The sequence below is a fragment of the Actinia tenebrosa genome, unplaced genomic scaffold (genome assembly GCF_029948245.1).
Source record: "Actinia tenebrosa isolate PJP-AT-01 unplaced genomic scaffold, QUT_ActTen_1.0 PGA_scaffold10__47_contigs__length_13832649, whole genome shotgun sequence".
NCBI lineage: Eukaryota > Metazoa > Cnidaria > Anthozoa > Actiniaria > Actiniidae > Actinia > Actinia tenebrosa.
Genome location: NW_028292570.1, coordinates 7,619,062 through 7,646,163, shown reverse-complemented (window position 1 = coordinate 7,646,163; position 27,102 = coordinate 7,619,062). Strand labels below are relative to the sequence as shown.

General features: G+C 37.1%; 1 protein-coding gene across 5 annotated transcripts in view; it reads right to left on the bottom strand.

Annotated features, from left to right (window-relative positions):
• The window catches only part of LOC116300746 (doublecortin domain-containing protein 1), a 71,622-nt gene that overhangs the window by 38,398 nt on the left and 6,122 nt on the right, over positions 1–27,102 (bottom strand). For all 5 annotated transcript variants that reach the window (XR_016119172.1, XR_016119173.1, XR_016119174.1 and 2 more), the window contains exons 2-18: positions 26,031–26,258; positions 24,939–25,006; positions 18,566–18,705; positions 18,131–18,293; positions 17,062–17,261; positions 16,244–16,337; positions 10,738–10,907; positions 8,373–8,462; positions 7,537–7,710; positions 6,814–7,093; positions 4,696–5,063; positions 3,359–3,477; positions 2,873–3,277; positions 2,457–2,580; positions 2,057–2,141; positions 1,381–1,466; positions 533–579 (exon numbers count right to left, since the gene is read on the bottom strand). Coding sequence is in view for 2 of the 5 variants with exons in the window: in XM_089026706.1 (XP_088882832.1) it covers positions 533–579; positions 1,381–1,466; positions 2,057–2,141; positions 2,457–2,580; positions 2,873–3,277; positions 3,359–3,477; positions 4,696–5,063; positions 6,814–7,093; positions 7,537–7,710; positions 8,373–8,462; positions 10,738–10,907; positions 16,244–16,337; positions 17,062–17,261; positions 18,131–18,293; positions 18,566–18,705; positions 24,939–25,006; positions 26,031–26,258 (2,841 nt within the window). In the remaining 3 variants the exon portion in view is untranslated. The remainder of the gene's footprint in view (positions 1–532; positions 580–1,380; positions 1,467–2,056; positions 2,142–2,456; positions 2,581–2,872; positions 3,278–3,358; positions 3,478–4,695; positions 5,064–6,813; positions 7,094–7,536; positions 7,711–8,372; positions 8,463–10,737; positions 10,908–16,243; positions 16,338–17,061; positions 17,262–18,130; positions 18,294–18,565; positions 18,706–24,938; positions 25,007–26,030; positions 26,259–27,102) is intronic.

Sequence of the window (27,102 nt, the reverse complement as noted above, 5' to 3'; positions counted from 1 at the left end):
CAACATCTCAGCCTTTTCCATCCAAGTATACTCGGCGGATGAATTCAAGTACTTTGGTGTGGTTTTTTTCAAGTAACTTGCCTTGGTCAGCTCACATCGAAAAATAGTTAACCAAAATCATCAAACGCCTTGCAATAGCTTGCAATAACTTGCAAATATCTCGCACGCTGATTGGCTATTTTTTATCATGGATAATAGGAAAGAAAAACAAGCTAACGTTGAACAAGCTCCGAAAAAAAGTTTAAGTCTAAAGAGAGAAAATCGTTTCAATAAGAACGTTTCGAACCTTTTATCTGTCATCTATCCGTCTTCAAATTAGGAACAATTTTGAAATTCAGAGAGCTGGAATGTGACTTCACGAATGGAAACTACGCTGTTCCAACAATTTACCTAGAGACGCCCCTCCATCCTGGCATGAGTTCTAAGCTCATTTTATTTTATATATATTTAAAATGTCGGTATGAAAATACACTTAAGTGCTGTATTTCTTAGGAGTATATAGTTTGAACTTTTGCAATCAGTAGGTTTTTACCTTTTTGTCTTGAAACTCCGATTGGCATCACTAACATCATGCCACATCTGATAAACAGATAGAGAAAGGAGATGAACATGCAGTCAAGCAAATGATAGTTATACAGTAGAATAAGCCTTAGCAAGAGATAATTGGAGCAAAATAATTCTGCGTGGTTCTCGCTTTGGCTCAATGACAAATCTAGGCGAAAACAAGTGAGGAACTGATATGGAAGAAGAAAATCCCATAAGACATGAAGTTTCTGAGATAAATGTTTATTCATTCGATGCGTTTTCTGAAGATTCTTTATAAACTATTAAAAGTCTTTTTTGGAATTTAGGGTTTTGTTTGTGATTGTCCAACGCTGTGATATTGCCGTTTTATCATGTGACCTCACGCTGTATTACATATGAAGGGTAGATGGAATGGGAGGGAGTTTTATGATGTATAGATAGGAAGATAGGAAGATAGGTGTCCTCTATTAGTTCACAATTTATTGTAAACTAGAAAATTTCGACACGTAAATAAAGTTATTATTATTATTATTGTAGACAAATTCATTTGATTTGAAAAAGGAGTTGATATTCAAAGTTGTCATACACATATTAGTAAAACTGCAAAGTTTCGTGAAGATCGCACTTAAAAATTGAAGAATATGACGTTTTTTAACATGAAATTTTATAAAGAAATGAATGCTGTCAGACAAAACTTGCTTACCAACACACATTCCTTTGTAAAAGCTGTAAGTACAACAATCTGCACGATATTTTACGGTTTTACTAAATAAATATCTAGTATGAACAAAAAACTTTGATCTACTTTTTCTGATAAAAAAAAAAGAAAGAAAGAAAGAAAGAAAGCATCCTTACATTAGTTAAATCTGGACCAACAACAACAGCCACCCTAGTTTGATCTGAATCACCGTTTTTCATCACTCGCAGCCTGACAGCTGAGCCTAAAGTACATATGTTAAAAAATAACATAACAGTTAACTATTCAATAGTCGTGGTGAGTGTTAGTGATGAACTGACACATAAACTGACAAACATTAAGTTTTTAATCCAAATGCATTTGCATTTGGCCTTCGAACTGTCGTCCCCTTATCACTTTAAACTTACCTTAAATAAACGACTATTTGTTGTATCATTGATCTTTAGTCTGTCAACTTTAATTGATTCTTAACGAGATTACTACTACATAACAGCTGAGTTGACCTTCAGAAGGAACTCAAGATCAACCAATGAGAATTGAGGATTAAACGTTGTATTTTCTTTAAGGGAGCCGAATGAAATACGAATTCTTCATTCATTAAATTGGTTTTAAACACTAGTCGAACTCATGGCGGAACTCGGAATTCAATCGATAAGAAAAATCTATATATTGCATTGAGTCCCCGTCCAGAAAATGCTAACCAAAAATATTCGACCCATAATTCCTTTCGGTGAACGCGGTCAACTCGGCTGGTACGAATCAAATTTAACATGCTGATGGGATGCTGTACTTTGCGAATCAAACTTAACATGCTGATGGGATGCTGTACTTTACCTGGCAAAGCAGATTTCTTGTCAGAGGGTTTCTTGACTGGAGGTGCAAAAGGTAAGAGAAACCCCTCCATGGGCCAAGAATATTCCTAATAAAAGTATATTGTTGAAGTATTTGTATTCTAAAATCTGAAGCCATACAACTTCCACCCTCTCCTTCATATTTTACTTCAGTGTAATTGAACACACACAGATCGCCTCTTCTCTAGGTTAAGTACAACAATATGGAAAAGTGTCCACCTGTCGTTGTGGTTAAGTGACCGAAATAATACTAACTTCCGCCTGACACACCACCATTTAGCGCCTGTTTGTTAGCGGCCTTAGCACAAAAAAGATTGATTGCTCTATTAGTTAAATTAGCTCTAGAAAAGAAGTCATAAGGACATGCTTGATTTATAGCTTACAGTGTTCCAATTGCCATCTTTAGTAACGGGCCAAGACAAGGCCTTCTTATTCCATTCCGGATTTGCTACAGTGGTGTGTTTCCACTGGCCAATGGAACCCAAGTCTTCTTGTTTTAGTGCCCACCTATGATGAAAAACACAGTTTTCTGTTAGACTTCCAAAAGGAGATAAACATTTTAATCTTGGCAGCACTGACGACAAACAGTTTAGACCTTTGTCATGCAGCAGCCATGAGGTTGATTCCAAGAGTACTAAAGCCTTTGTTTATGTTTGTTCAAACTCGAAAAATCTCTTATTACAGCCAATATGGCTGACTTGTGAGAAAGGTCTATTGATTAAAAGTACTAGTAATTTGAATAATGTCGTTTAACCACATTTCAAGATACATGAATGGATAAAAATGATGTTATTCGCACCTTTGTAGCCCTGCCTTTCCTGACAGCTTGGGGAGGAGAACAATAACATTGGTTTTTCCTCCATACTCCGTCTCTAAATCAGCTAAGCCGGGAAGTATAGTTTCAATTTCCTGATTGGAAACGTTATTAGCGTCTTCACTCTTCTCGTCTTTATGATTTCCATTCTCTCCATTTGATTCATTAGTATCAAGAAACTGTAAATTTGCTAATCCATTACCCAAGTCTTCCTCTTCCTTTTGTGGCTGTGACTCTGAGGCAGCTTGTTCCAAAGAAGTGCAGTCTTTTGCAGTTACCATGGTTACCTCATGTCCAGCCACGTACGTAAGGAAAAAACTTGGTTTAGCAAGTGAATAGATCTGTCCTGTAGGGCTGAATCCCCACTGCTGATTAAGGTCATTGGTTGACCTTGAGTGAAACATTGATCAAATCGTTTAGTATATCAGACACATGACAAATATCATTCAACATGACTGCATATCTTCTTACCGTTTTGCCAGTTGCACAGAAAAGCCTCCGACTGGTTTGTCGAAAACTGTCACTTGCACAGCATGTTCAGATTTTGCTAGAGATAGCTGTGGCATAGACTTGCTAAATATAATACCACCCTAACAAAACAATAGGAAAGCAATCTATCGTTATGCTCGGCCTAGCTTCGTAGGATGCACCATATGAATGAAATGGACGGACGGACGGACGGACGGATGGATGGATGGAGAGATTGTAATTTCCTCGTAATGGTATCGTTAATACTATCCCAAGCAGGACAGCAGTAATTGAAATAGGGTTCAATGATACACTGTAGATCCATATATTGAAATTCTATTCTCTATGGTCAGTACATAAGAAATTCTTTTGAGTATGCCAATATTACATACCACCTTTTTGATTATACTATCTACATGGGTAGTCCAGGTAAGATATGCATCTATGTGGACACCTCAGCATTTAGTTTCATTGGCCCTTTTTAATGAGATACCATTAACGGGCAAATTAATGTCATCTGTTAGTGTGCGATCCTTTGTCTGGATCCGATGATCATGTATTCTGATCAAGAGAAAATGAACTAAGAGAAGGAATTCCTCCTATATAGCCTTGTAACCATCATGTGCACAGTTTGGTGCTATTTTTAAACCATTTGTTTATCTGCACGCGCATTTACGGATCAATATTAAAACACCACTCATTGGTAAGATCTAATAGGGCAGTCACAGTAGAATGTAACGACCTAAAGCCAGACTGCCTGGAATTAATTAGTGGGTGGGTGGGTGGGCGGGCGGATGGATGGATGGATGGATGGATGGACGGACGGACGGACGGACGGACGGACGGACGGACGGACGGACGGACGGACGGACGGACGGACGGACGGACAGACGGTGTGGATGGATAGACGGATGAATGGATGGAAGTGGGTGGGTTGGTGGATGGATAAGTGGATGGATGGATGGATGGATGGATGGATGGATGGATGGATGGATGGATGGATGGATGGATGGATGGATGGATGGATGGATGGATGGATGGATGGATGGATGGATGGATGGATGGATGGATGGATGGATGGATGGATGGATGGATGGATGGATGGATGGATGGATGGATGGATAGACGTGTGGATAGAAGGAAGAGTGGGCATGGAGATTGACTGATTAAGAGGATAGGATCAGCTCAATCTTCAAATTGGTACAAAGAGGCAAGTAAACAGTCACCGACGAGCAGTACAAAAACGTTCTCTCATTACTTGTTTTGACCGGTTTTCAACTTATCATTTATGTGCAATCGGTCTGTCAAAATAATTGTTCCCTAACTTCACAGTACCTTACCTGTGTTATAGCCCATTCTTGTGCATCAGGTGGCCAAATATCCTTAGCACCTTTCTTTTTCTTAACCTCTATTGTAACCTCAGGGTAAAGAACCAAGTTTTTCTTTTCTCTGTACTGAAGAAAGCAGCCTTTCTCATCCACCCTTGACTTCTGTAAGCCCTGAGCATATTCAAGTCTTTTTGGTCCTGGCATATCTAAATTAATTAATTGCCTTTTGTTACCCGGTGGGAATCCAGTAACAGCTCTCCAAGCAGTTGGTCTATCTCTTCCTTTCTCTTCATCCATTACAGCTTCTCGTTGTACTATCTCCATTTCATCCCATAAAGACATGCACGATGCCTTATCTAGTGTCAGCTGCAGGGCCATCACTATGAACAGTTGTCAAAATACTTTAAAATCATTGATTGAATTATTGGTTAGGTTTCAAGCAGGATAATAAATTCATGAACCCCAATAAATCTAAAAATAGGGAGTTAGGGGTCGTTAGGCGCCTAAAGTTTACTAATTGGCAATTATTCGCCGAAAGCGAAGTGAATATCGGGGAATATTTTATCGGGGAAGGTTTAAGCATATACCAACTTGTGTACAGAGTAATTTATTTTTATTTATATAATAGATTTTCACGAACGTGCGCACTGATTGGCTGAAAAGCTATGTTTTATCAGAGTATAGAAACATAGATATGACGTCAAAACCATGTTTTCTATACAAAATGAAACATAGAAATTACGTCACAGGGATTCGGCTTTTCAATTTAAAGCAATTTCACATTTCAAATTTAAAATATTCATTTATTTTTATCAAGAGTTATGTCTTTCCTCTAAAAAAGGAAAATATGTCGTCTTGAAGCACATTTGATTGTACTACATTTCGACGAGTAAAGCTTTCTTTCGTTTGTGCTGCGACTATTACAATTATCTTATTTCGATAAACTAGAAGCTTTTTGCTTGACCGTGATGGTGTTAGAGAAGTCAAAATTTAATTTTAAAAAATTTTCATAGTCTAACAACAAGAATGAACAAATCTATGGTAAGAAACTAAGCTTATTTTACAAACGAGCATCATCAATTTTACGCTAATTTACGGTATTTTTTTACCGTAATTTGTTTTCCAATAGCCCGAGACTACGATTACAAAATGCTACCTACACTACTATAGTTCAGGGTCAACTAAGACACAACTTTTCCAAGTACTGCACTGCTAGCTTTCTTCCAATTTTGAAGATCAAGATATTTTTCAGTCTCTCGGCTACTTGGCATTCAAAGTGTTCATAAGCTGGTTTTCTTGAGTGTTTGTACATGTTCATGTCCATTTAACGATCTGAACTTTGAAAACGTTTTTCAAACTCTTCAGTATTTGAATTTTCATTTCTTCTAGCAGTTAAATGCTTGTTTGCTTTGGCTTTTTTGCTAAAATTTACAAGCAATTCTCCTTTCTTGTTGAACAAATGCGATAAACCAGTTGTATGCCAAGCTGTACAGAGCTGTCATTACCTGTCAAAACTGGACCAATCAGATAGCCATAGGTCGCGTTTTAAGCCAATCATCGCATAGACCAAATTTGTTTGCGTGAGTTTGACGACAGACGCGCGCTCTTTTTGTAAACAAATCTTTTTTTTGAAATTTTACGCAATTTTTTTCTTAAAAATCTATTATATAAAGCGAATGGATCAGGCTTAGCTATGTTCTGTTCTCTGATAAAACACTCCTGAAGCTGTAGAACACTCAAAAAGTTATAGAAATCCCTCGCCGTATTTGTTAAATACAATAGTTCAATGAAAACAAACAGAAACATTTAGTTTGCGTGACAAATTCACGCAAAACGTATAGCAAAACTTTTAGGCCATACTTCGTTGGCATTTACTTTCATCTTAAAACGATTGCCGGCAGATGCCATTTTGTTGACGACTCAATATTCCGAGATTCAGAGGTGAATATCGTACAATATTCTCCTTCAATTAACCAATGAGCGCGCGCGTTCTTAGGAAGCACACAAGTTTGTATATGCTAATAGGTAATATATTAATAACGAACAACAAGACAAAGCATACCGTCAGGACATAATAACCAGGCATACATGAAGTACTTACCCAGTCAATACCCCCATATATTTACTAACCATTGAGTGGCTTGAAATCCTCGCCATAGGACAGCCAGATTTCTTGATCATACTCAAGGTCATGAACGTTGGTCACTTCTTTGCCATCCTTAATAAACACTCTTCGTGCAATTTGCCTGCCTGCAGGGCCACCTGTACCATCGCCTACTCTCCGAGAAGTAGTACAAGTATCCAGGAAGCGATGCATTAATTGTGACTTGTCTCCTTGGATACCTTTTTCTGCTTCAGCAAGGTTAAAGTAAACTATGACTTCGCCATCATTTCGACCATTTTCAAACACCTGGCGAGAAAGATAAAACTCCAATAAAAAAACCCTATGAATGCAGACTCATAGCATGTGAAGGGGCCTGGGGATAGGCCTATATTTTTTCGTACCTGTACTTTGAACACTAGAAATCATAGATCATAGGTGTTTTAGAATAGCTCTGCCCCCCCCCCCCCCCCCCCCCAATACCTGGACTGCCACCTGCCACTCATCTTCTGTCAACAAATTAAAAGTGACACTCCATGCTGGATTCAGGATATTGTGGGGAGGGAATGCACTATAACCTAATTACTAGTGTCACGTTTTATTTCCTCAAAGATATGCATTCTTGAGGTATTCCCAGGAAGGTAGGGTGCTTGAAAGCCCTTGCAGTGTTAAACCTTGCCACAACAATCCACACAATGTCACAAAGAAAAGTTTTAGAACTGCTGCCATATACAAATATATTAATATATTACCTTGAATCTCAGCCCTTGCTTGCCTAGTAGCCTACTGTCAGGGCTAATTTCTGAAATGTGCTGGTACTTGTGCGTTTCCATTCCTCCTTCAATGTCAACACCTTCTTGCAGGCGTTTTAATTGTTTCTTTAGTGTTGGCACTACACTCAATAACTCTGTTATGTGTTCCTCAACCTAAAAAATATTGGTCATAGCTGTAATTCATTTCATTAAAATAACGTTTCAGAAAACTTACATTTGGTGTACAGTAAGTAACATGATAGTACGATTGATATGCATATTTTAATATTTTGCTGTCATGACATGTCCATGATTACATCATGTAATATGCTCTCAAGCCATTTGAATTGATCACAGACTGAGGTCATTGTTCAGGTTGCGGGTGGCGGGTGGCGTGCACTAGCTTCTTATGTGTTATCTCTCACCAATGCGACCCGAGTTTGAGCCTCGCCGTTCTTGGTTTCGTATGTGAGTAGAGTTGTTTGTTGGTTCTCTCCAGTGCTTCAAGGATTTTTCTCCAGGTTCTCCGGTTTTCCTCCCTCCGCAAAAATCAACTTCTAAATTCCTATTCGATCTAGCATGGATCTGAGGGTTCCATTCGTGATTGTCCCACTCAGTGATCACAGCCAAAAGTGTTAGATTTAAAAAAATGATAACTCCCATCCCACCGATGGTTTGACTGTGTGTATAATCATTGTTTCTTTTACTTATTAATTGGATCGAAAAGGGTGCTGGCTTTGGTTTTAGACAATCAATTGCAAGCTAACATTTCATCTATCATGTTGTCACTGATGACGCCCTAACATCAATATTTCGATTAAACCCAGACTGCTGACCTGCTGAATTTCTTTCTGTATTTCCTCGTCAGTCATTGACATCACTTCTTTTGACTGGAGATCTGGGCTACAGTTCGACTGCATATTTAGCTTAAATTTAATAATATGTATTGTAAGTTATAAATATTAAAAATTCTGCACCCACCCTTCAACTCCAATCCTTAGACACAAATTTTCCATTTAACATTATTTTGCTTTAATTTGTTTTACATCAAAGTGTTCATGCTTGCCAAGGTGGCAAGGAAGAAAAGCACACATCAAACAAACCCCAGTGGTATAGACTCATTTAGCAACTCAATCCATGGGAATTACAGTGATGAAAGAAAATCGTTATTTATAATACTGCTCATATGCCACCCTTGCCTAACCAAATTTATATAATTAGGCTCACTAATCTATATACATTGTATTAACGTTTCTTCTCAGTTATTATTGGTAAACAACTCCACCATGATTATTGGTTAATGGGGAAAATTTAACCAACCTATAAAGGTCTATTGTTATTAGGATTTCCATCCACCCTCATGATCATCAGTGGTATGTAAGTTAACCCTATCACACCATTAATGTTTTATGTTTTATGATTAATGTTTTTCCATAAAGATTGCCCTTAAAATGACAAAGATATGAATTTTTGAGACCAAGAATCTTAAATTTGTGAAATTTGTGGAAAGCACTATATAACATGTGCCTAGCTAGCCTGATAATATGGCTGTTATTAAACACATGCAATGTATTATTACTCACCTGGATGTATTATTACTGGAATACAATAATTTCTTTGCAAAAAATTGCTACACGTATATAGTTAAAAAAAATAACATATTTAATGGCAATCTCTACAAAACGTTCTGCAGTTTCACTAAAAATGTCAGTATGACAAATTTGATAGTAAACTCATGTTTCCCGATAAATCAATGATAAAGCAATGCTGAAGCAAATGCCACAGCAATGATAGCATGATAAAGGTCAATAATAAGCCTTTTCATAGTTAAGGAATCGATTCCACTGCGCATGCGATTTTATCCCGAATTTCTCACCTTCTTTTGTCTAAACCTTCGCTTGTTCTTAATTAAACAAAAGAAGGTGAGAAATTCGGGATAAAATCCCATGCGCAGTGCAATCGATTCTTAAACTATGGAAAGGCTTATTGACTCAAACCTCCATACACCTACACGTAAAAACGTTGTCATCACCAAAGGGAATAGACAATAGGTTATTCCGACATGGAAATGATTTAAGTAATGTTTAATAAACGAGCAGGAGTGTTTTATCGGGTATAAGACACGAGGTGCAGCCGAGTGGTTTTAGACCCGATAAACCATGATCTGCGAGATTATTGAACGGCTTAGAAAACTTATGATGTTTGTTCTCATTGTGTACCGATTTTTTTACGAAATGAACCAAGTTTGATAGAGAAAATCCAAGTTAAAGTTTATGCAAATGAAGACGAATCTTTATCAGATATAAAATCACCTTCATGGTCATGATTTCTATTGTGTTTTCTTCATGAATTATTAATGAGTTTTCTAAGGTAAAGGTAAAGGTAAAGGTAAAGGTAAAGGTAAAGGTAAAGGTAAAGGTAAAGGTAAAGGTAAAGGTAAAGTTAAAGGTAAAGGTAAAGGTAAAGGTAAAGGTAAAGGTAAAGGTAAAGGTAAAGGTAAAGGTAAAGGTAAAGGTAAAGGTAAAGGTAAAGGTAAAGGTAAAGGTAAAGGTAAAGGTAAAGGTAAAGGTAAAGGTAAAGGTAAAGGTAAAGGTAAGGTAAGGTAAGGTAAGGTAAGGTAAATCTTTATTTGCACTTATAAATACATTATTGTCTACATGCTAAGTAGTTTAAGTAAAATTGTGTATGCATTGGAAATAACATTTAAGTATTCTATTAACGTTAATTTAGAGAAAGAAAGAAAGAAAGAAAGAAAGAAAGAAAGAAAGAAAGAAAGAAAGAAAGAAAGAAAGAAAGAAAGAAAGAAAGAAAGAAAGAAAGAAAGAAAGAAAGAAAGAAAGAAAGAAAGAAAGAAAGAAAGAAAGAAAGAAAGAAATAAGAAATAAGTAATTATTACATATATAGTGCCGGTGAGCTTGGGGAAGTTACGTTTTCGAGCCAGCTAATTGTTGCGGTTTTGTTGACTAAAAAGAACATTAATTCAGAATGGTTGGATTAGTCCCAAAACTAAGGTCCACGTTCTTGATGAAACTAAGAAGCATGCCAAAAACACAAGTTATTACTGACAGCTATTCTTGAATCTTGGAATGACCTATCTTGGAATCTCCTATCGCTTTTCAGCTATTGCATATCAACTTTGGCGATGACAACCTTTTTTGAAAATAGGCATATAGTCAAGTGTTACTGAACAATGAAGAATACCTGGTCATTGAAAAGCTTGCTGTACCTAATCCTTTCTTTGGTGTTGCTCAAAACTGTTAACAAAAAGTTGTAGGCTCCTTTGGGGCTGAAACTTTCTCCACCTCTAGTCACCCATAAAGGACCAAGAACTGTTGTGGTACTTGGCTGCAGTATGCGCTCCAAAACAGGAACTTTACATGAAAAAAATGAATATTTAGATTTTTACAATAAATTGACTGTTAAGTATTCCAAGCTTTATTCTAAAATAAGACCCGCACAAAATGGTGCTGATGTAGATTATCATATTACATTACGTAACATCTCCCTTCTTATGAGAATCATGCAATCACATATACATGTAAACAATACTATGTAGAATAGCGTAACAGGAACCACGTAAATAAAGGAATAATAATAATAATGTCAATAAGGTCTTAGTAATTATGACTTGAATGTGACATGGTCTTTTAGGTAGGCTGGCTCCCTTCGGGCCCTGACAGGCCAAGGTGGAGCATTAACTGCTTCCTCCTGGATGTTCTTTGCCGATTGGGAATGTTTCTCCTCGTTGTTATCAGCTTCTGGAGCCGACATTGCAGTTTCTTCTTGTACTTCGTCTTCTGTTGTTTTCAGGTCTACTCTATTCCTTCAGTAGGTGGCCTCATCTGTCTCTACTTCATACGATCTTTCGTCTAGTCATCTGGTTACAACAGCTTTTTCCCAGGACGTCTTGCCTAATGTCATAGCCCTCATTCTGACTTTGTCCCCTTCTTCCAGTGGTTGTAGGTCTCTAGCACCTTTGTTGTAGTAGTGTGTTTGTTGATTCTGGCCCTGCTTGAGTTGTTTGGTGACTGTGTTTCAGTCAGTAGTGCTTGGTTTTAGCAGTTCTGCTGTCGTCGGTAGTGTTTTGGTGCGTCTCCCAAAGAGCCGCTGTGCCGGACTTGTTTCCATCCCTTCAGTAGGCGTGTTTCGTATTGCTAAGATAGCCAGATATGGGTCACTGCTGCTTTGCTCTGTTTTATGCAACATGTTCTTTGCTGCTTTCACTGCCGCCTCCGCTTTGCCGTTGGCTTGTTGGTGGCCTGGACTGCTTGTTCGATGCTCAAATCCCCAAGCTCCAGCAAAATTCAGCAAACTTGTCTGATGTGAATTGTGGGCCATCGTCACTGACCACTAAATCCGGTATCCCATTTCTTGCAAAATGGCACTTGAGCTTGCATATGCAGGTGCTTGCCTTGGTGTCCCTCAAACGATTTATCTCCCAGAAATTTGAGAAATAGTCTAAGAGGATGAGGTAGTCTTTGCCCTTTATCGTGTATATATCAGTGCCAACTATTTCCCATGGTCTTTCGGGAACCTCACGCGACATAAGTGTTTCTCTTCTTTGTCTTTCTGTGAACTGACAGCATACTTCACATTGCAAAATGAAGTTGCGGATGTCACCATTCATCCCTGGCCAAACATGCACTATTTGGCTCTCCTTAGGCACCCATTGATGCCTCCATGGAAACCGTGCAGCTCATGTTTCATCTCAGAGCACAAACTCTTTGGAATTATGAGTTGCTCGCCTTTAAATATCAGACCATCTTGGGCTGTTAGCTCGTCTCGGAAGCAAAAATAAGGTGCGAGGATTGATGGTAGGTTACTCTTTTCCTCTGGCCATTCATTGAGGATGGTCTGTTTAAGCGTTTGTAGCACGTCATCCTCATCTGTTGCCCATGATATTCTTTCCTGTTTCTGTTCAGATATTGACAGGAATTTCACAGCGTTGAGAGTTTCAAATTCTCCTTTGACTGTTGCTGCTGTCCGGAATGTACGCTCTACTAAGAGTGCATTCAAGGTACATTCGAGGGCCAGGCTTGTAAACAATTTTGGCATCGAATTTCTGGACCTTAAGCAGCATCCCTTGGAGTCTTTTGGGTGCGTTTTTGAGTGGTTTCTGAGCAATGGCCTCGAGAGGTTTGTGGTCTGTGTCTATTGTCACTGGGCGGACGTAGGCGTACTGCTCAAACTTCTGCTCATCTGTCCACTGCCATTCAACTTCTTTGCATGTCAGCTTCCTCAACGGCTCCGTAAGGTCGCTTAGTCCTGGAAGAAACTTTGCCAGGTAATTAACTGCGGTGACATCCTCTGGTCTGGGCATCTCTGTTATGGCCTTGACTTTATCAGGGTCGGGCTTGAGGCAGTTGCTTGAGATCACATGCCCGAGATATGTTATCTCCTTGCAGTGCAGCATTAGCTGCTTGCAGTTCAACTTGATTCCTCGTTCTTTGCAGCGTTGAAGGAAAGCCTCTAGTTTGGTGTCGTGATCTTTAATGACTTCCTCATCAGTGTCTCCTGCTCCGCATATCACCATATCATCGTGGACTGTTATCACACCATCCAGTCGATCGAGAGCCTTTTTTGGAAGATTTCAGAAGAAACACTGAAACCAAACGGTAGGCGTTTCCATTTGTATCTACCAAATAGTGTGTCGAATGTTGTTAACTTGCTGGAATCGTCATCCAGAGTCACATGCCAATAAGCGTTGCAAGCATCAACCTTTGTGAAAATTCATGCTTTCACAAGACTGGGAAGAATATCCTCTATTACAGGTATGGGGTACCGCTCCCTTCGCAGTGCCTTGTTGAGGTGTAGGGGATCGATACAGATGCGTAGATCACCGGAGGGTTTTGTAGCTACGACGATGTTGCTGACCCAGTTTGTGGGCTCGCAGTGTTCTTACCAGGCCGCGCCATTGCGGGATTCGAGCACAAAAATCAGAAATGGCGCACAAATGTCACCTCTATGCGCCCCCAGGGTCGCATGAATTATCCAAAGAATACTTCCTGATAGTTTTGAAAGATTTATAGTACTTTTGAAATAATAAAAGTAGCATTATATTGTCGATAAACGAGGTGAAAGTCCACATGAAACGCCACGAATCGAACATAGCCGCCATCGCCTGACCTTGTTTAATGAAGGCTCAAAAAAGGACAAAATACCTTTGTTTCAAACGAACATTTTTAAAAATTAATAATAACATGTGAGGGACCACTGTAATTGGCACACGCTGTAGTGGTTTCCCAGCCATTATGTATGTATGTATGTATGTAATTATTCTCGTGTGTGTGTGTGTGTGTGTGTGTGTGTGTGTGTGTGTGTGTGTGTGTGTGTGTGTGTGTGTGTGTGTGTGTGTGTGTTTATGTGTGAGTGGGTTCATGTGTGAGTGTTTGAATGGCGAAGCTAAATAATAAATAAATAAATAAATAAATAAATAAATAAATAATAATTAATTAATTAAATAAAATAAATAAGTATGGCTGCCCAGCGAAATCTTATTGTGTTGTCATTACTAATAAAACTGTCTTACATTGTTGTAGATTTGCAACAGAGTTAATGGCTAAAAACATTATTATTCGTTGTTTTAAGATTTTGGAAATGGTCCATCCAGTTTTCTAAATGGCCCCTAAATTTCAGATTGATGGGCCCTTTGACCCCCTGAAAGAAATTCCTGGTAAGAACACTGCGGCTCGTATATGGGTGCTATGACTCCTAATTCTGTAAGTCGCTCAAGTTCCTGTTCTAATTGGGGTTTCAGGGCGAATGGTACTCTCCGTGATGGTGAGACTTGAGGAGGGATGCTTGGATCTACCTCCAGATTTTGTTCTCCTGGTAAAGTACCCCAATTCTCCTTCGAAAACGTACTTGTATTTGTATGTTATCGTCTCCGCCGTCATTGGCTCTGCTGGGCTTCCTGTGGCGTCTACACCGTTTATAAACTTGAAGTTGTTACGCTGGATTTTGATTAGTCCCATGTGCTCGCACGCCTCTGCTCCTAGTAACGGGGTCAAATTTTCCTTCACGATCAGGAATTCCAGGTATTTCTTGCTCTTCTTTGGGTTATTGACTTTAACGCGACAAATACCGTCTTGGTTTGACTTCTGACTTGTTCCACATTTGTAAAACTCGTGTGGTTGGGTTCAGGGTGTCGTTCTCGAGGTATCGCGCTGGGAGTACGTTGACAGACGCTCCACAGTCCACAAGGAATCTTATTGCCTTCTTTTAGATAAGCATCTCTGCGTATATTTGGTTTGATTGCTTTTGATCTACGGTGCTAATCGTTTCCGGTTTTAGTTCCACATAGTCTATATGTCGGAGTCACTTGAGTATACTTCCGAGACAGCATGCGTTGCGCTTGCTTTGTTTGCCTGATGTTGCAGGGCAAAATGGTTCCTCTTTCCACACAACTGATACGTTTTCCTCCATGCAGGACAATTATGCCGGCCTTGCTTGTGTTTTCCTCCACAATAAAAACACTTATTTGTCGGTTTACTTTGGGTTCCAGGGTTATTTTCACGCTTCCAAGCTTGTCGTTAATATTTGCCAGATCCCTTCTTCTCATGAACCTTATGGACGTCTTCAGCCGTTTTACGATTCCTGTATTCCCATGTCTTCATCTGTAATTCCGATGCCTTATCACTGCGACCGATCTCTATGGCCTTCTAAAGGTTTAGTTTTGACTGTTGTAAGAGACGTTTCCTCGTATTGTTGTTGAAAATGCCTAACACGATTCGGTCACGTATAAGGCTGTCATGTAGCCAGGTACAAAAATTGCACGATTGAGCCACTATCCTGAGTTCAGCAGCATATGTGTCGATAGACTCACCGTCTTTCTGATCTCGACTATTAAACAGAAAGCGTTCATAAGTTTCATTCGTTTCTCCGATTGCGTATTTCTCGAACACTAGCATTATTGAATTGAGGCCACCTTTGGTTTCAGCCCCAAAGCTATTATATGTCTTCATTGCTTCATCTCCAATCGAGTAGAGAAATAAGGCTATTTTGTATTCTTCTGGCTGGTCGATGAGTTTGGGTGGCAACAAAACCGAAAAGGAGAAATATAGGTAGTTTTATGGATAATTAGTATAGGAAATCGCACGATCTCGAGTACAATTTGGAAATTGAAAGACACGAGTAATGTTTTGAAAGTTCTTGTAATTGCACGAGCCTTTAGGCGAGTGCAATTAAAGAACTTTCAAAACATTACGAGTGTCTATTAATTCCAAATTGTACGAGAAGATCGTGTGATTTTTGGTTTATAGTTCACTCAACAAAATTTCAGTGTAAAAAATGCGGAGCGACGCCGTTCATCTTTGTCAATTTGGCGGCCGATTTTCAGTCCATCGCGCAACTGAAATGCATAAAAAAGATTAGTTCTTACGGCTTTAAAATTTTATTCATATGTTTTTTAAGTACAAAATGATAGAAAATAATTGTTTTGACATTGTTTTGGCCGTGTTGCAATAGCGACGGCATGTCAGTACATGTATATCTTCTATTTTGCTCTCAATTAGTTATTGACTCTGCCTGGGCAATTGGCATTAAACCTTGATTTGCAAGATTACATCCTTTTCCTAGTTTAATCCCAATTTAACAATGAGCCATTAAAATGTCTAAGTTTGGATATTTAGAATATTCCTAATCATTTATTATTTTTAATTCATACAAATTATATTATTCATAAGTCTTTAATGGTTATGATACGCACCATCTCTAAAGCTCTTGATTTCATGTCCTTCCCAGTCAAAAAGACATCTTGCACCAGATTCTAGCTTTAGTTTGGCAGTACAATCATCAAGGAACTAGAAACAAGATTATAATGATATCAATAAGTGAACTGACAAATTAATTCTTATAGTAAAAAAACATGATAAAATAGAATTCCAGTTCAAAATTTCAATTAAGCTAGTACATATTAAAAAATCCTTGTTCACAACATAGCAATGGCAGCACGAATTGACAAGGAACACTCCAAAAACAGAAATCCCATGCAAGTCTTTATATAACTAAAAGTGCTAATATGGAGGAGTGAACATAAAACTGCTTTCACAACTAAACTCGAAGATCAATTTAGTTCACTATAATTTACCACCAAAATAGGTAATCCAAATAATCATAATAAACTTGAAAAAAGAAGGTTCCATTATATCAAAATCGACTTTGGTTGTGGACTGATCTTATATTATTTATATTTATATAATAACTTTATTTGCAAACAAATAATGATATAAAAAAAGTTGCAAAAAGGGTGCTGCCAGGGAAGAACTAGTCTCCCTCGCATCCGACACTAAAAACGGATGCGAGGGAGACTAGGGAAGAACTGAATCCTCATATATGGCAGCCCCATATATTGTTAAACATTGCTAATATTTTAAACAAACTATGAATTCAAAAAAGCAATGAGGCTTAAACCAAGATGCCAAACTGTGGAAAGACAAGCTGGACAACAAAACCAGAGTATTGAGCAATTTTCCCAATAGTTCCCAATTTTACTGGCCATGGGTTTATTCAGAAATAATACTCCACCTCATTAAATCTTGCAGCAACAATTTCAACTCCTTCAGCACTTTCTCCATTTCTAAACACAAGGATTCTTCTTTTTTGGCTTTCTACAAGTGTTTGCATCCTCTTGCTTAGGGTTGTCTTTGTCTTACCACGACTTTTGTTCTCTGGTAAAACAATCCCAGTGAGTGTCCAACATGCTGATCTTCGAAGTTCTTCTTTCTCTGGAAAATTAAGGCAATAAAATGAAGGGAGTCTGTCTTTTCGTCGAGGGTTGAGGGTACCAAGTCAAGGGTCCAGTTTTACGTTGAGGGTACCAAGTACCAAGTACAGGGTAGACCGAATTACAATGTCTAATATGGAGGAGAATTTCTAACTATTGAAAATATAATTATAAATCATTCGACAGTGTACCAAAACTTTTCCAACACTCAAGTAATTTCATACAGAAAAAGTATATATTTTTTAAATGCTCAGTGGGGGAAGGATTTGGGGGGGAGGGGGGGATCTTAGGTAAAAGTATCCAAGTATTTTTTTTAAAAAAACCCTAAAAGATATCAATAGCCTTTAAATTAATTAATTAATTAATATTACAATTTGCATACTTCTATCACCAGGCTTTTGGTTGTGAGATCCAAAACAGGTGACACTGGTCTCTAATAGGGCCTCTGAAGTTTACATTACTTCAGTTGGCCCTATTAGAAACTAGGGGATCACATTAAGCTCCAGCCCAACCTTAATTAATTATTGCAGAAAATGATTTACATTGTATCATTGATCCTTTGCTGAGAGATCTCTCTTACCAAGTGATTAAGAGCTCAAAATTGATAGCATGAAAAGTTAGTAGCATTTATTTCGATTTAAACTCTTAGTAAAAACCCCACAAAAGCAGAGCTACCTATAGAAATCTTTCCACACATACTTGCATAAAAATGCAACCAGTAGAATACTTATATTAAAAATTATGGTATTCTGGTATTGCAGCATATTGGGGGAGGGGGCAAGGAAAGGGTGGGGAGCTCCCTTTTCTCCAAAACGCTGCTAGGCAGGCTAATTGCCAATCAGAAGGAACATTATACTGTCAATTATTTACCTTTTAAAGTAGAGTAAGGGTCCTTGAATGCCTCCCCACATGAAACATAAACATCATCGTCTTTCTCAATCAGTCTACTGTCAGTAATCAAAGTTCCATCACTAAAGAACAGCTTACGTGCTGCTGATACAAGGCCAAGTTTCAAGGTGCAGTTATCCAACAGCTATCAAAATAAACATGGTAAATTCTTTTTTTTTTTTCTTTATTGGAACTTGAAATCTATATTTGAAAGGGGTTAGACAACCTTAAGATGACTTTTTAAGGGCAGTCATTCCATGCCAGCTGTTTATAATTTACTGCACTGTACATTTCGAATACAAAGGCCAACTCCCTCTCCCCAAAGCCCCTACAATTTAATAGTAGAGTTAGCCTTATCTTGCAAATTAATGCAAGCAAAAGCTATAAAGAGCAATATTGTCTACATTAAAATATTACCTGTAACAAATCTGGTGCAGTCACTCTTGCAAAATTTTCTCTATTGCCATTTTGAAAAGCTCTGATACATATTACTTTAGGCTTCTTCTTGTATAAAGGCTTGTTTCTTTTTATACTACTTGACCCTGCGGTAGAGCTTGCTACAAATTAAATAAATTGTACACATGCTTTTAGTTATGCATTCCAATTTTTTTCCAAGTCTGATTGACTTTGGCAGCAGGCAGCATTTTCTATTATAATATAACAGTATAAATCTTGCATTCTAATTGGTTGGGAGCTCGTGCTTTATGAGAGCACACAGCATGCACTCGCCCTTTTCACTTTATAAAAGAAATAAAAAACTTGCTAGCTGTGCTGTGCTCTGCTACACCTCATGCTTCCCCTAACACTTCTCTCATGTTCTAAACTATCCCTGTGTGCCTTATAACTGCACACAGAACGCACACACATTTTTTATTTCTTCATTTCTGCATGGATCCAGTGTCTTGACATTAGGCTTACATAATTCACACACATGCATGGAACAACATTTTTGTTAATTAAGAAAATAAATTGCAAAACAAGAGGAACAGTAAATGGGAAAGTTATTATTAACAACTCATTTAATAATGAGAAACTGTGCCCTTAGTTTTGAAAATAGACCTTGGCCTAACAGCCTCGGTCAGCATAATTATTTGATAATTTCTTAGGCACAGTTTTTCCCTATCTGGACCTCCTGGACAGTAAATAACCTATATATAGCCTAATGTATATCTTTGGGTTTAGCAAAAGAAAAACAAAGTAGTTATGATTCTGTTTCCAATTAAAAATTTTTTTTAGATAGATGTACAGTGTTGCATCTTCAATTACAAAACACTTTGAAATATATATTTACACAATTATTAGGGGAACTCCCCTGCGGGCCAAAGCCTTAAGAAAAATTGGTAACCCATCAAGTTGATTCTTGACATGGCTTGGCTGACGTCACTTCAGTCAGCATAAATGTCAATGAATCAACAAATCAAAGACTTTCTCTCAAAACTCTTAATATTTCTATAGATTAAAAGCTTTGTCACATACAGGGCAAAATTACTCGATGCTGATTGGCTATTGAAGGAGGGCTTTTCTCTGTAATTTGCAGGGCCGAATTACTAGAGTATGATTGGGAGTTTAGTTACCTAGCAATGCTTGCAAACCATGAAAATAAAAAGTTCAAGTCAAAATGAGAACACTAGAAAGTGTACGAGTGTCTGGATTAATGTTTTCCGTAAATGGGGCCCGAAAATTAAAGACCACTCAAGTAATCCGAAATGTGTACAAGTTCACTGTGCTTTTGAACGGCATCCTGGAATTAAATAATTCAGTTCAATCATCTTGGTCTGGAGGTGCCTCCATATAGTTTTTGTACGCGCGCACACCAGGTTGAGCACGAGCAGGTGCAGCACCAGAATTTCTATTTTGTTGATGTCACGTAAAGTTGATGGCATATATTATTTTTAAAATAATAAAAACTCAAAAACGACATGGTCAAATATAGTAGAATGATAAGGCAACTGATGCAATTTAAAAATATCTGGACTACAGAAAACTTTTCATCTTGAAAAATTAACATTTCTTTAATATCTTGCTTTCTGTAGTCACGATATTTTAATATAATGCTGTCATATAATACGTAACAAAACAACTTTCATATTACACAATCTAAAAAAGATTGACCACGGCAAACCCAAGATTTTTTATTTTTTAATGGCAAAAAGGGCCCGTTTTGTGGCTGATGTGTTGCTGCTTTGGTAACTATTCGCGTGATCATTTTTCACAAAAAATGATTCCTAAACCCATAGTCTGAAATTTGGTTAGCCTATCAGATATCAAGTGTATGTATTTGCTATAAAATAATTCCTAGTTCTATTACTCTAAAGCCATATGAAGCCACCTTAAAACATCACTTTAATCCGCTTCTTCGTTTGGATTCTAATTCAGATTAAGAACTTCGTAGGTAAGGAATCTAGTTTTATGCATGTTTTTATGGTTTTTGACTCGATCTTTTACGTTTGAATTCTGAATAAAATTTGTTTGAACCATAACTACATTTCATTTGATAGTTCAGGATCAATGGATTTTCTTCGTTGAATTTTACCCTACATGTATATAGGATAAACGGGACTCGGACAATATCAAAACTTTGAAAACACTCGTGAAATTAATCCTTAATTTTACTCAGCCTCATACAATTAATACCTTTATTACATCCATTTTGAAATCACAAGCAAATCCTGCAATCTGATTGGTTCCCTGCAGCAGTGATTTCAGCCTAAATTGCACGATTTTGAGCTCTAAATTGCATGATTTTGCACATCAACTGATATGAACCAATCACAAGAGAGACATGTCATTTTCTAGCCAATTACGTTAAGGAATCCATTTGAGTGTTGAGCTCGCTGCTTCTTGCGAAAAAAAAAGAGCCACGGCTCAAAAACATTTTCTGAAGAACGATTTTACCATAAGAAGTTGTAAATAAAGATTTAAAAAGCAGTAAAAAGAACTTAAAAAGACCAACTGAGCACTTAAAATTGTCAAAAGCATCTTTGTAAAGTAACTGCTTTAGCAACTTGAAGATATTACAGCGAAATGTAGTGGGGGAAAATGCAATCGGCATCTTTTGAATGTGACTTCTTGGCAATTGATTGTGTAAAGTGGTTTCCTTTTCAATCTTTAAAGCATAAAACACATCGAAAATACAGTCATTAAAAGAAGGTTTTCTTAATAAGAAGAAGATTTTTGCTGAGCTACGTGACTTCTTAAGGACAACCCAAGGACTAAACAACCTTTAATTTTTGCTGTTTTCTCGGCACAAGTGTGGTCTTAACATGTTGAACAGAAATCGTAAAATACAAGCAGTGAGCATTGGCTGTATGGACAACAGCCAGTTCATTACAACCCTTTTGGGAAGGATTGTCTTGCTATTTAATGTAAGTAAATGATTCTTAATACATGTAATGCCTTTTGGTCCTATATAAATTCATTTTAGTTTTGGATTGAAAGTGTTGGTTTTCAAGATGAGAATCATTGCTCCATCAGTATAAACAAGTTCTCTTGACAGCATGTTTGAATTGACTGCATGTAGATTGTAAGTCATGTCGGCTTAACTGGAAAAAACGTCTTTTTCAAAAAAGATTTCAAAATGAATATAATAAAGTGGTAATTGAACTTTGTGTCGTGCAATTTTGGTCTGAAATCAAACCTGCAATTACAAATCGCACGTTTGATTTCAGACCAAATTGCACTCCACTCAGTTCAATTACCATTATTTATTACATCCTAAATTGCACGATTTTGAGCTCTAAATTGTACATTGCTCGATTTTGCACATCATCTGATATGAACCAATCACAAGAGCTCTAGACATGTCATTTTCTAGCCAATTATATTAAGGAATCCATTTGAGTGTTGAGCTCGCCGCTCCTTGCGAAAAAAAGAGCCACGGCTCAAAAAAAAATTTCTGAAGAACGATTTTACCATAAAAAGTTGTAAAAAAAGACTTAAAAAGGACCAGCGAAAAGCAGTGGGGGAAAATGCAATCGGCATCTTTTGAATGTGACTTCTTGGCAATTGATCGTGGAAAGTGGTTTCCTTTTCAATCTTTAAAGCATAAAACACATCGAAAATACAGTCACTAAAAGAATGTTTTCTTAATAAGAAGAAAATTTTTGCTGAGCTACATGACTTCTTAAGGTGGCTGCCTACTTTTGAACGTTCGATTTGAGCCCACGATGTGCGCTGCGCTCAAAAACCGCTGAAAAATCTACAAGATTTTATTGAAGAACCATTCGCGTTTTGAGCTTCAACAGGGCAAAACCCTCAAATTTTGCACGGGACTCTATATTTTTTGATAGCTCATTCGAAAAAACTCCTACAAATCTAGGTTATATCAACATTTTAGGAAAAGTTTAAATCAGGAACTCGTGAAAAAATAGATTTTTGTAGGGATTTTTGTTCGACTTTATGAGATTTTTTTAAGAGCACCGAAACTACAAAATATGACAAATCAATGTATCTCTTTGTCTTTTTGTCGAGAATAACCATGCATTATTGTAGAAGGATTGACTAGCCTTCATTCGTGCAATCATAGAGTCTGCAAATAACTATTATCTTATTAATCTTAATTTTTTTCTAATCACTTCAGGTGGCGCAATTTTTACTCCAAAAGCTTGTGCGTAGGCTTCCATTAAATGCTGATTATCTTGAAAACGAGCTCGGGACACCCTATTTTTCTTTCCAGGTTTGGAATCAGCAATAAATTTCAATTCGGAAAATCGAAGTTTTAAGAAAAGCTAAAATCAATTTCCAAAAGTAGGCGGTCACCTTAAGGACAACCCAAGGACTAAACAACCTTTAATTTTTGCTGTTTTCTCGGCACAAGTGTGGTCTTAACATGTTGAACAGAAAGCGTAAAATACAAGCAGTGAGCATTGGCTGTATGGACAACAGCCAGTTCATTACAACCCTTTTGGGCATGATTGTCTTGCTATTTAATGTAAGTAAATGATTCTTAATACATGTAATTACCATTATAATACTAATTTATTTTATTAATGATGAATGAAATGTAAAGCTAAACTTGGAACGTGTGAGTGTTTTCATCATTATTGTTGGTACTTTTACTGTATTTATTTTTTGTTTCACAGCTTTTTATAGGTTGTTCGAGTATATATTCTACAATTATTTTTGATATTTTTTTCCTGGTCTGCTGCCTGCAGTCTGCGTTTTTCGCACAATGGTTAAAAATGTAATGTTTCAATTAAATTTCCCTATTTCTAATGCTTTGAAAAATTTTGACTCAATAAATCTAAAACCAAACCAAACATCAATAATGCAAAATTACTTTGGTAAGATTTTTGTTATTAATAATGCTATAAACAAAATATTCGAAATTTACGAACAGTTTTGTGAGGTGAATACTTTAGATTTTAGTTTTTAGATGACGTCAAGTGAAAACCAAGAATTATCACTGTTAGTTTAAGTTAACCTCAAGTCTTCTTCTCAAATTATTATGACCGGATATCTCAGAATAAAGTCAGGCACAAATTTCATGCAAGCCATTTAAATATACCATATATATATATATTTCCATATATTCATAAGAAAACTACTTTGGTAGTCAAGGCAGTCATTCAAGTGTTCATGTCACACCTCGTTGTACTGTCGCGTCACATTGTTTTTTATTTGAGATGTCTAGAGAGGCATATCACAGAATTAAAAGAAAAGTCCTCCATATAAGAGCGCAAAAGTGTTGTTTATTAACCGAATATTCTGAAGAAAGAGGAAACCATGAACTTCTGCTAAGTGATACCCGAAATTTTTAGGCATGGTTTTTGTACTGGCGTCACCAAGCTGAGCGATCTAAAACTGTTGTCTTTATAACAATAATGGGATAGATGCAAGAAATTTTCATGGCTGCAGAAAATCTATCAGAGGTTTTAGTGAATAGAGCTGAACGGCTTTCCAAAAATATTTGATTTTCGACCATTCAAGCTCTTTTTTATGTGTCTGAAAGGTTTCATCTGAAATCTAGACATGATAGACACAATGGTCTGAGTAATAATAAAGAAGGTCAGTAAGCTTATTTATCAGTATCAGTTCTGTTCTATTATTAACAGCAATTAGCTGAGAAATGGGGACTCTATTCTATTCTAGATTAAGGTTCTTAAGAAGAAGTCCTTTGAAGGCTTTTCTGTCTTTTGTTAATCTTCTGGCCTGATCTTTATCAATGTTTAATAGTTTTTCAACCTTTATCCATGGATCTCATGAACGCTGAATATTCACATCAGTTAATTTACGAGTGTGCATTTAATATGTTTGAGCTGCAAACTACACCTGATCCTTTCTTAGCAGAGTTTTTTCTATAAGTTCAATACAAATAAGAAGATTTTGTGGTTTTTGTTAATAAATGTTTTACCTATTTTAAACGAGGAGTGTTTACAATCTGTACTTGTTCAAAATTGAGGCACTTCCTACTTGAAAGTGAGATGATCGGCTTATATTTAAGTACAGTAGTCATTTATTTTAGTTGCTTCAAAGTAAGTTAAAAAGTGTTTTGGTTAAGTAGAACTGTAAGTGATTTGGTTGATGAGTAGAAGTTTTTTTGTAACTTTGGAAGCCGATTAAAAGTTGGCTACGAATATTTTACGAGTTGATCATGACAAACTGGATCTTTGTTTGATCGGGGTCGTACCTTGTAATAATTGCCGAAAACTAATCTAAAATGCCTTACAAATGTTTAATAAAGCCTTGCTACTGCTAAATAAGTTAATATGTGTTACTGGTTTGACAATTCCCTTAAGTAAAAAACTCCAGGCGACTTGACCATACATACAGTAAATAAGTAAATCCATACCTTTGGAGTTAAGAGATTTTGAAGATGACCTGGAATAAGCAGAACCTGTGCCAGACAAAACTGAGGACCTACAGATGAATAAGAATGTCATACAGTTATTTCAAAAATGATTGGAGAAGGTTTTGTTGCATTTTGCATATACCAAGATTGAAAATTGTGTAATATTTTATATTCTTCCCAGTAAATGACGACAGCACAGAAGAAAATATGCCAAAATAGAAATGTGCAGACAGGAAAAATGTCATATTTTGAGTTGTTTCACTGATTGCTTCACATCCCCCATAGTGCACTATTGGGCTTGGAATGCAAAAGGCAAAAAAACCTTAATAATTAACATTTTTTGAAATACATGTAGCTGTACATCACAGAATTTACTTAATTAATTAGTATTTCATTCTTACTAAAGTTTAGGGAATCAAGAGCTAGGTGGAGTAATGGTTCAATTCCTGTGAGTTTTGGAGACCTGTCAAATTATATAAGTAATTTGAATTCAACTACATTTAAGCACAATTTGGCCCTGAGTTCAAATCAAACATAGTGCTTGCCAAAGTCATATACAGCACCTGAAGGACCAGGGTGTTGTATGGCCTTATATATAACTCCCCAAAATTAACCAAGATATTTTTACAAATTTTCTTTTGTATATTGCTTACACTCAGTTTTTTGCTTCTGCAAGTAACCTACCACACTCCAGAAATTTACTAAGCTAAATGCTGGTAAAACATAATCTGCGTCACAAAGTCTACAGATGAGTCCTAAACTAATATCTGACAGAACTCAAAATATGTTCTCCTCTTATCATATTTTCACATATTTTTATAAGCTTAATGAACTCCATAACATGAGTCTGCCTAGTCGTCCATTTGGAAGGGAAAACATAACACTGAATTGCTATTACGGGAGGGGTGGGGGGGCAACACAGCACTAGTGCCCAGAGTTGAGGGGAACACATAACATGGGGGAACACAAAACATACTTACATTGCTTATATTAGGTCAGTAGCAGTCCCACGTGGTCACTAAAGAAACTTATTTTAAAATGTGTTTTTCATACACATGGGCAAGTAAAATTTGACAATATTGAGGAACAAACCTTGATCTAATGCTTGATGCTGAAGTTGGTCGCTTCTTAGATGTTGTTCGTGGGGCAAGTTCTCCTTCATCCCATGCCATTAAGGGAACTCTACCCTGTGATGCCAGTGCTCTGCTTGATTCAAAATCTTTTCTTTTTTGATGCAGAGCAACAGCAGACTTTGGTCTCTTAGATTTTGATATTTCCCCTGTTTGAGTAGCGATAGCATATGGAGAGACTGGGACATCTCTGTAGATGAAAAATATAAACTTCAACAATTGGCATGAATTACTTGCTATATAGTCTTATAATTCATTAACAATCATTCTAGATTTACCTTATTTCATTAAATTTTCGCGACACCTTAATTCGCGATTTAAAAAAAAAATCACGAAATTAGAGTGACGCGAAAACTACGTGTCGCGACCATAACATGACGCGAAAATTAAGTGTCTCACAATATGTCAATAATCAAGAAAGGATACGTTTATTCTTGGTTTTCATGTGACGTCATACACCTATCAAATGTTATCGTCCGCCATGTTGGTGTCGCACGAGCTAATTAGCATATGTCATATAACAGAGAGATGCATGTGTTTTGAAGCGGAGAATATAAATGTCGCGTGATTTTATTGAAAATACAGAAGATAAAAGTCACGCAGAACCATTATCAAAAGAGCACGATATTCCTAATGTAAGTGATTACGCAAAGAAGTTAGAAAATCACGTGAAATCTCGTTATTTGAAGAAAATATCAGTGGTAAGGATCGATCCAGCTACACTAATCGGCGCCAACTTAGATCCAGAATGTCTACCGCCGATAGAGGCCACAGATCTCCTTTGTTATCTGGTAATGGATACAAGCTTCTATACAAAGGAGCAATTCAAAGCCTTCAAAAGTATGGAAGCTTACAACCAAATGGTTTCGGGTTTTATCACTAGTGTCCAAGGCCAAGTCATCTGCGATAAGTTTGTGGTGATCGGGAAGGTGAGACATTCACAGCGCATGAATGAGCCTCCTCTTCCAGTTTGGATTATTACAAGTAAAGAAGGTACTGTAATATCAGCACACTGCTTAGGCTGTAAGGCAGGA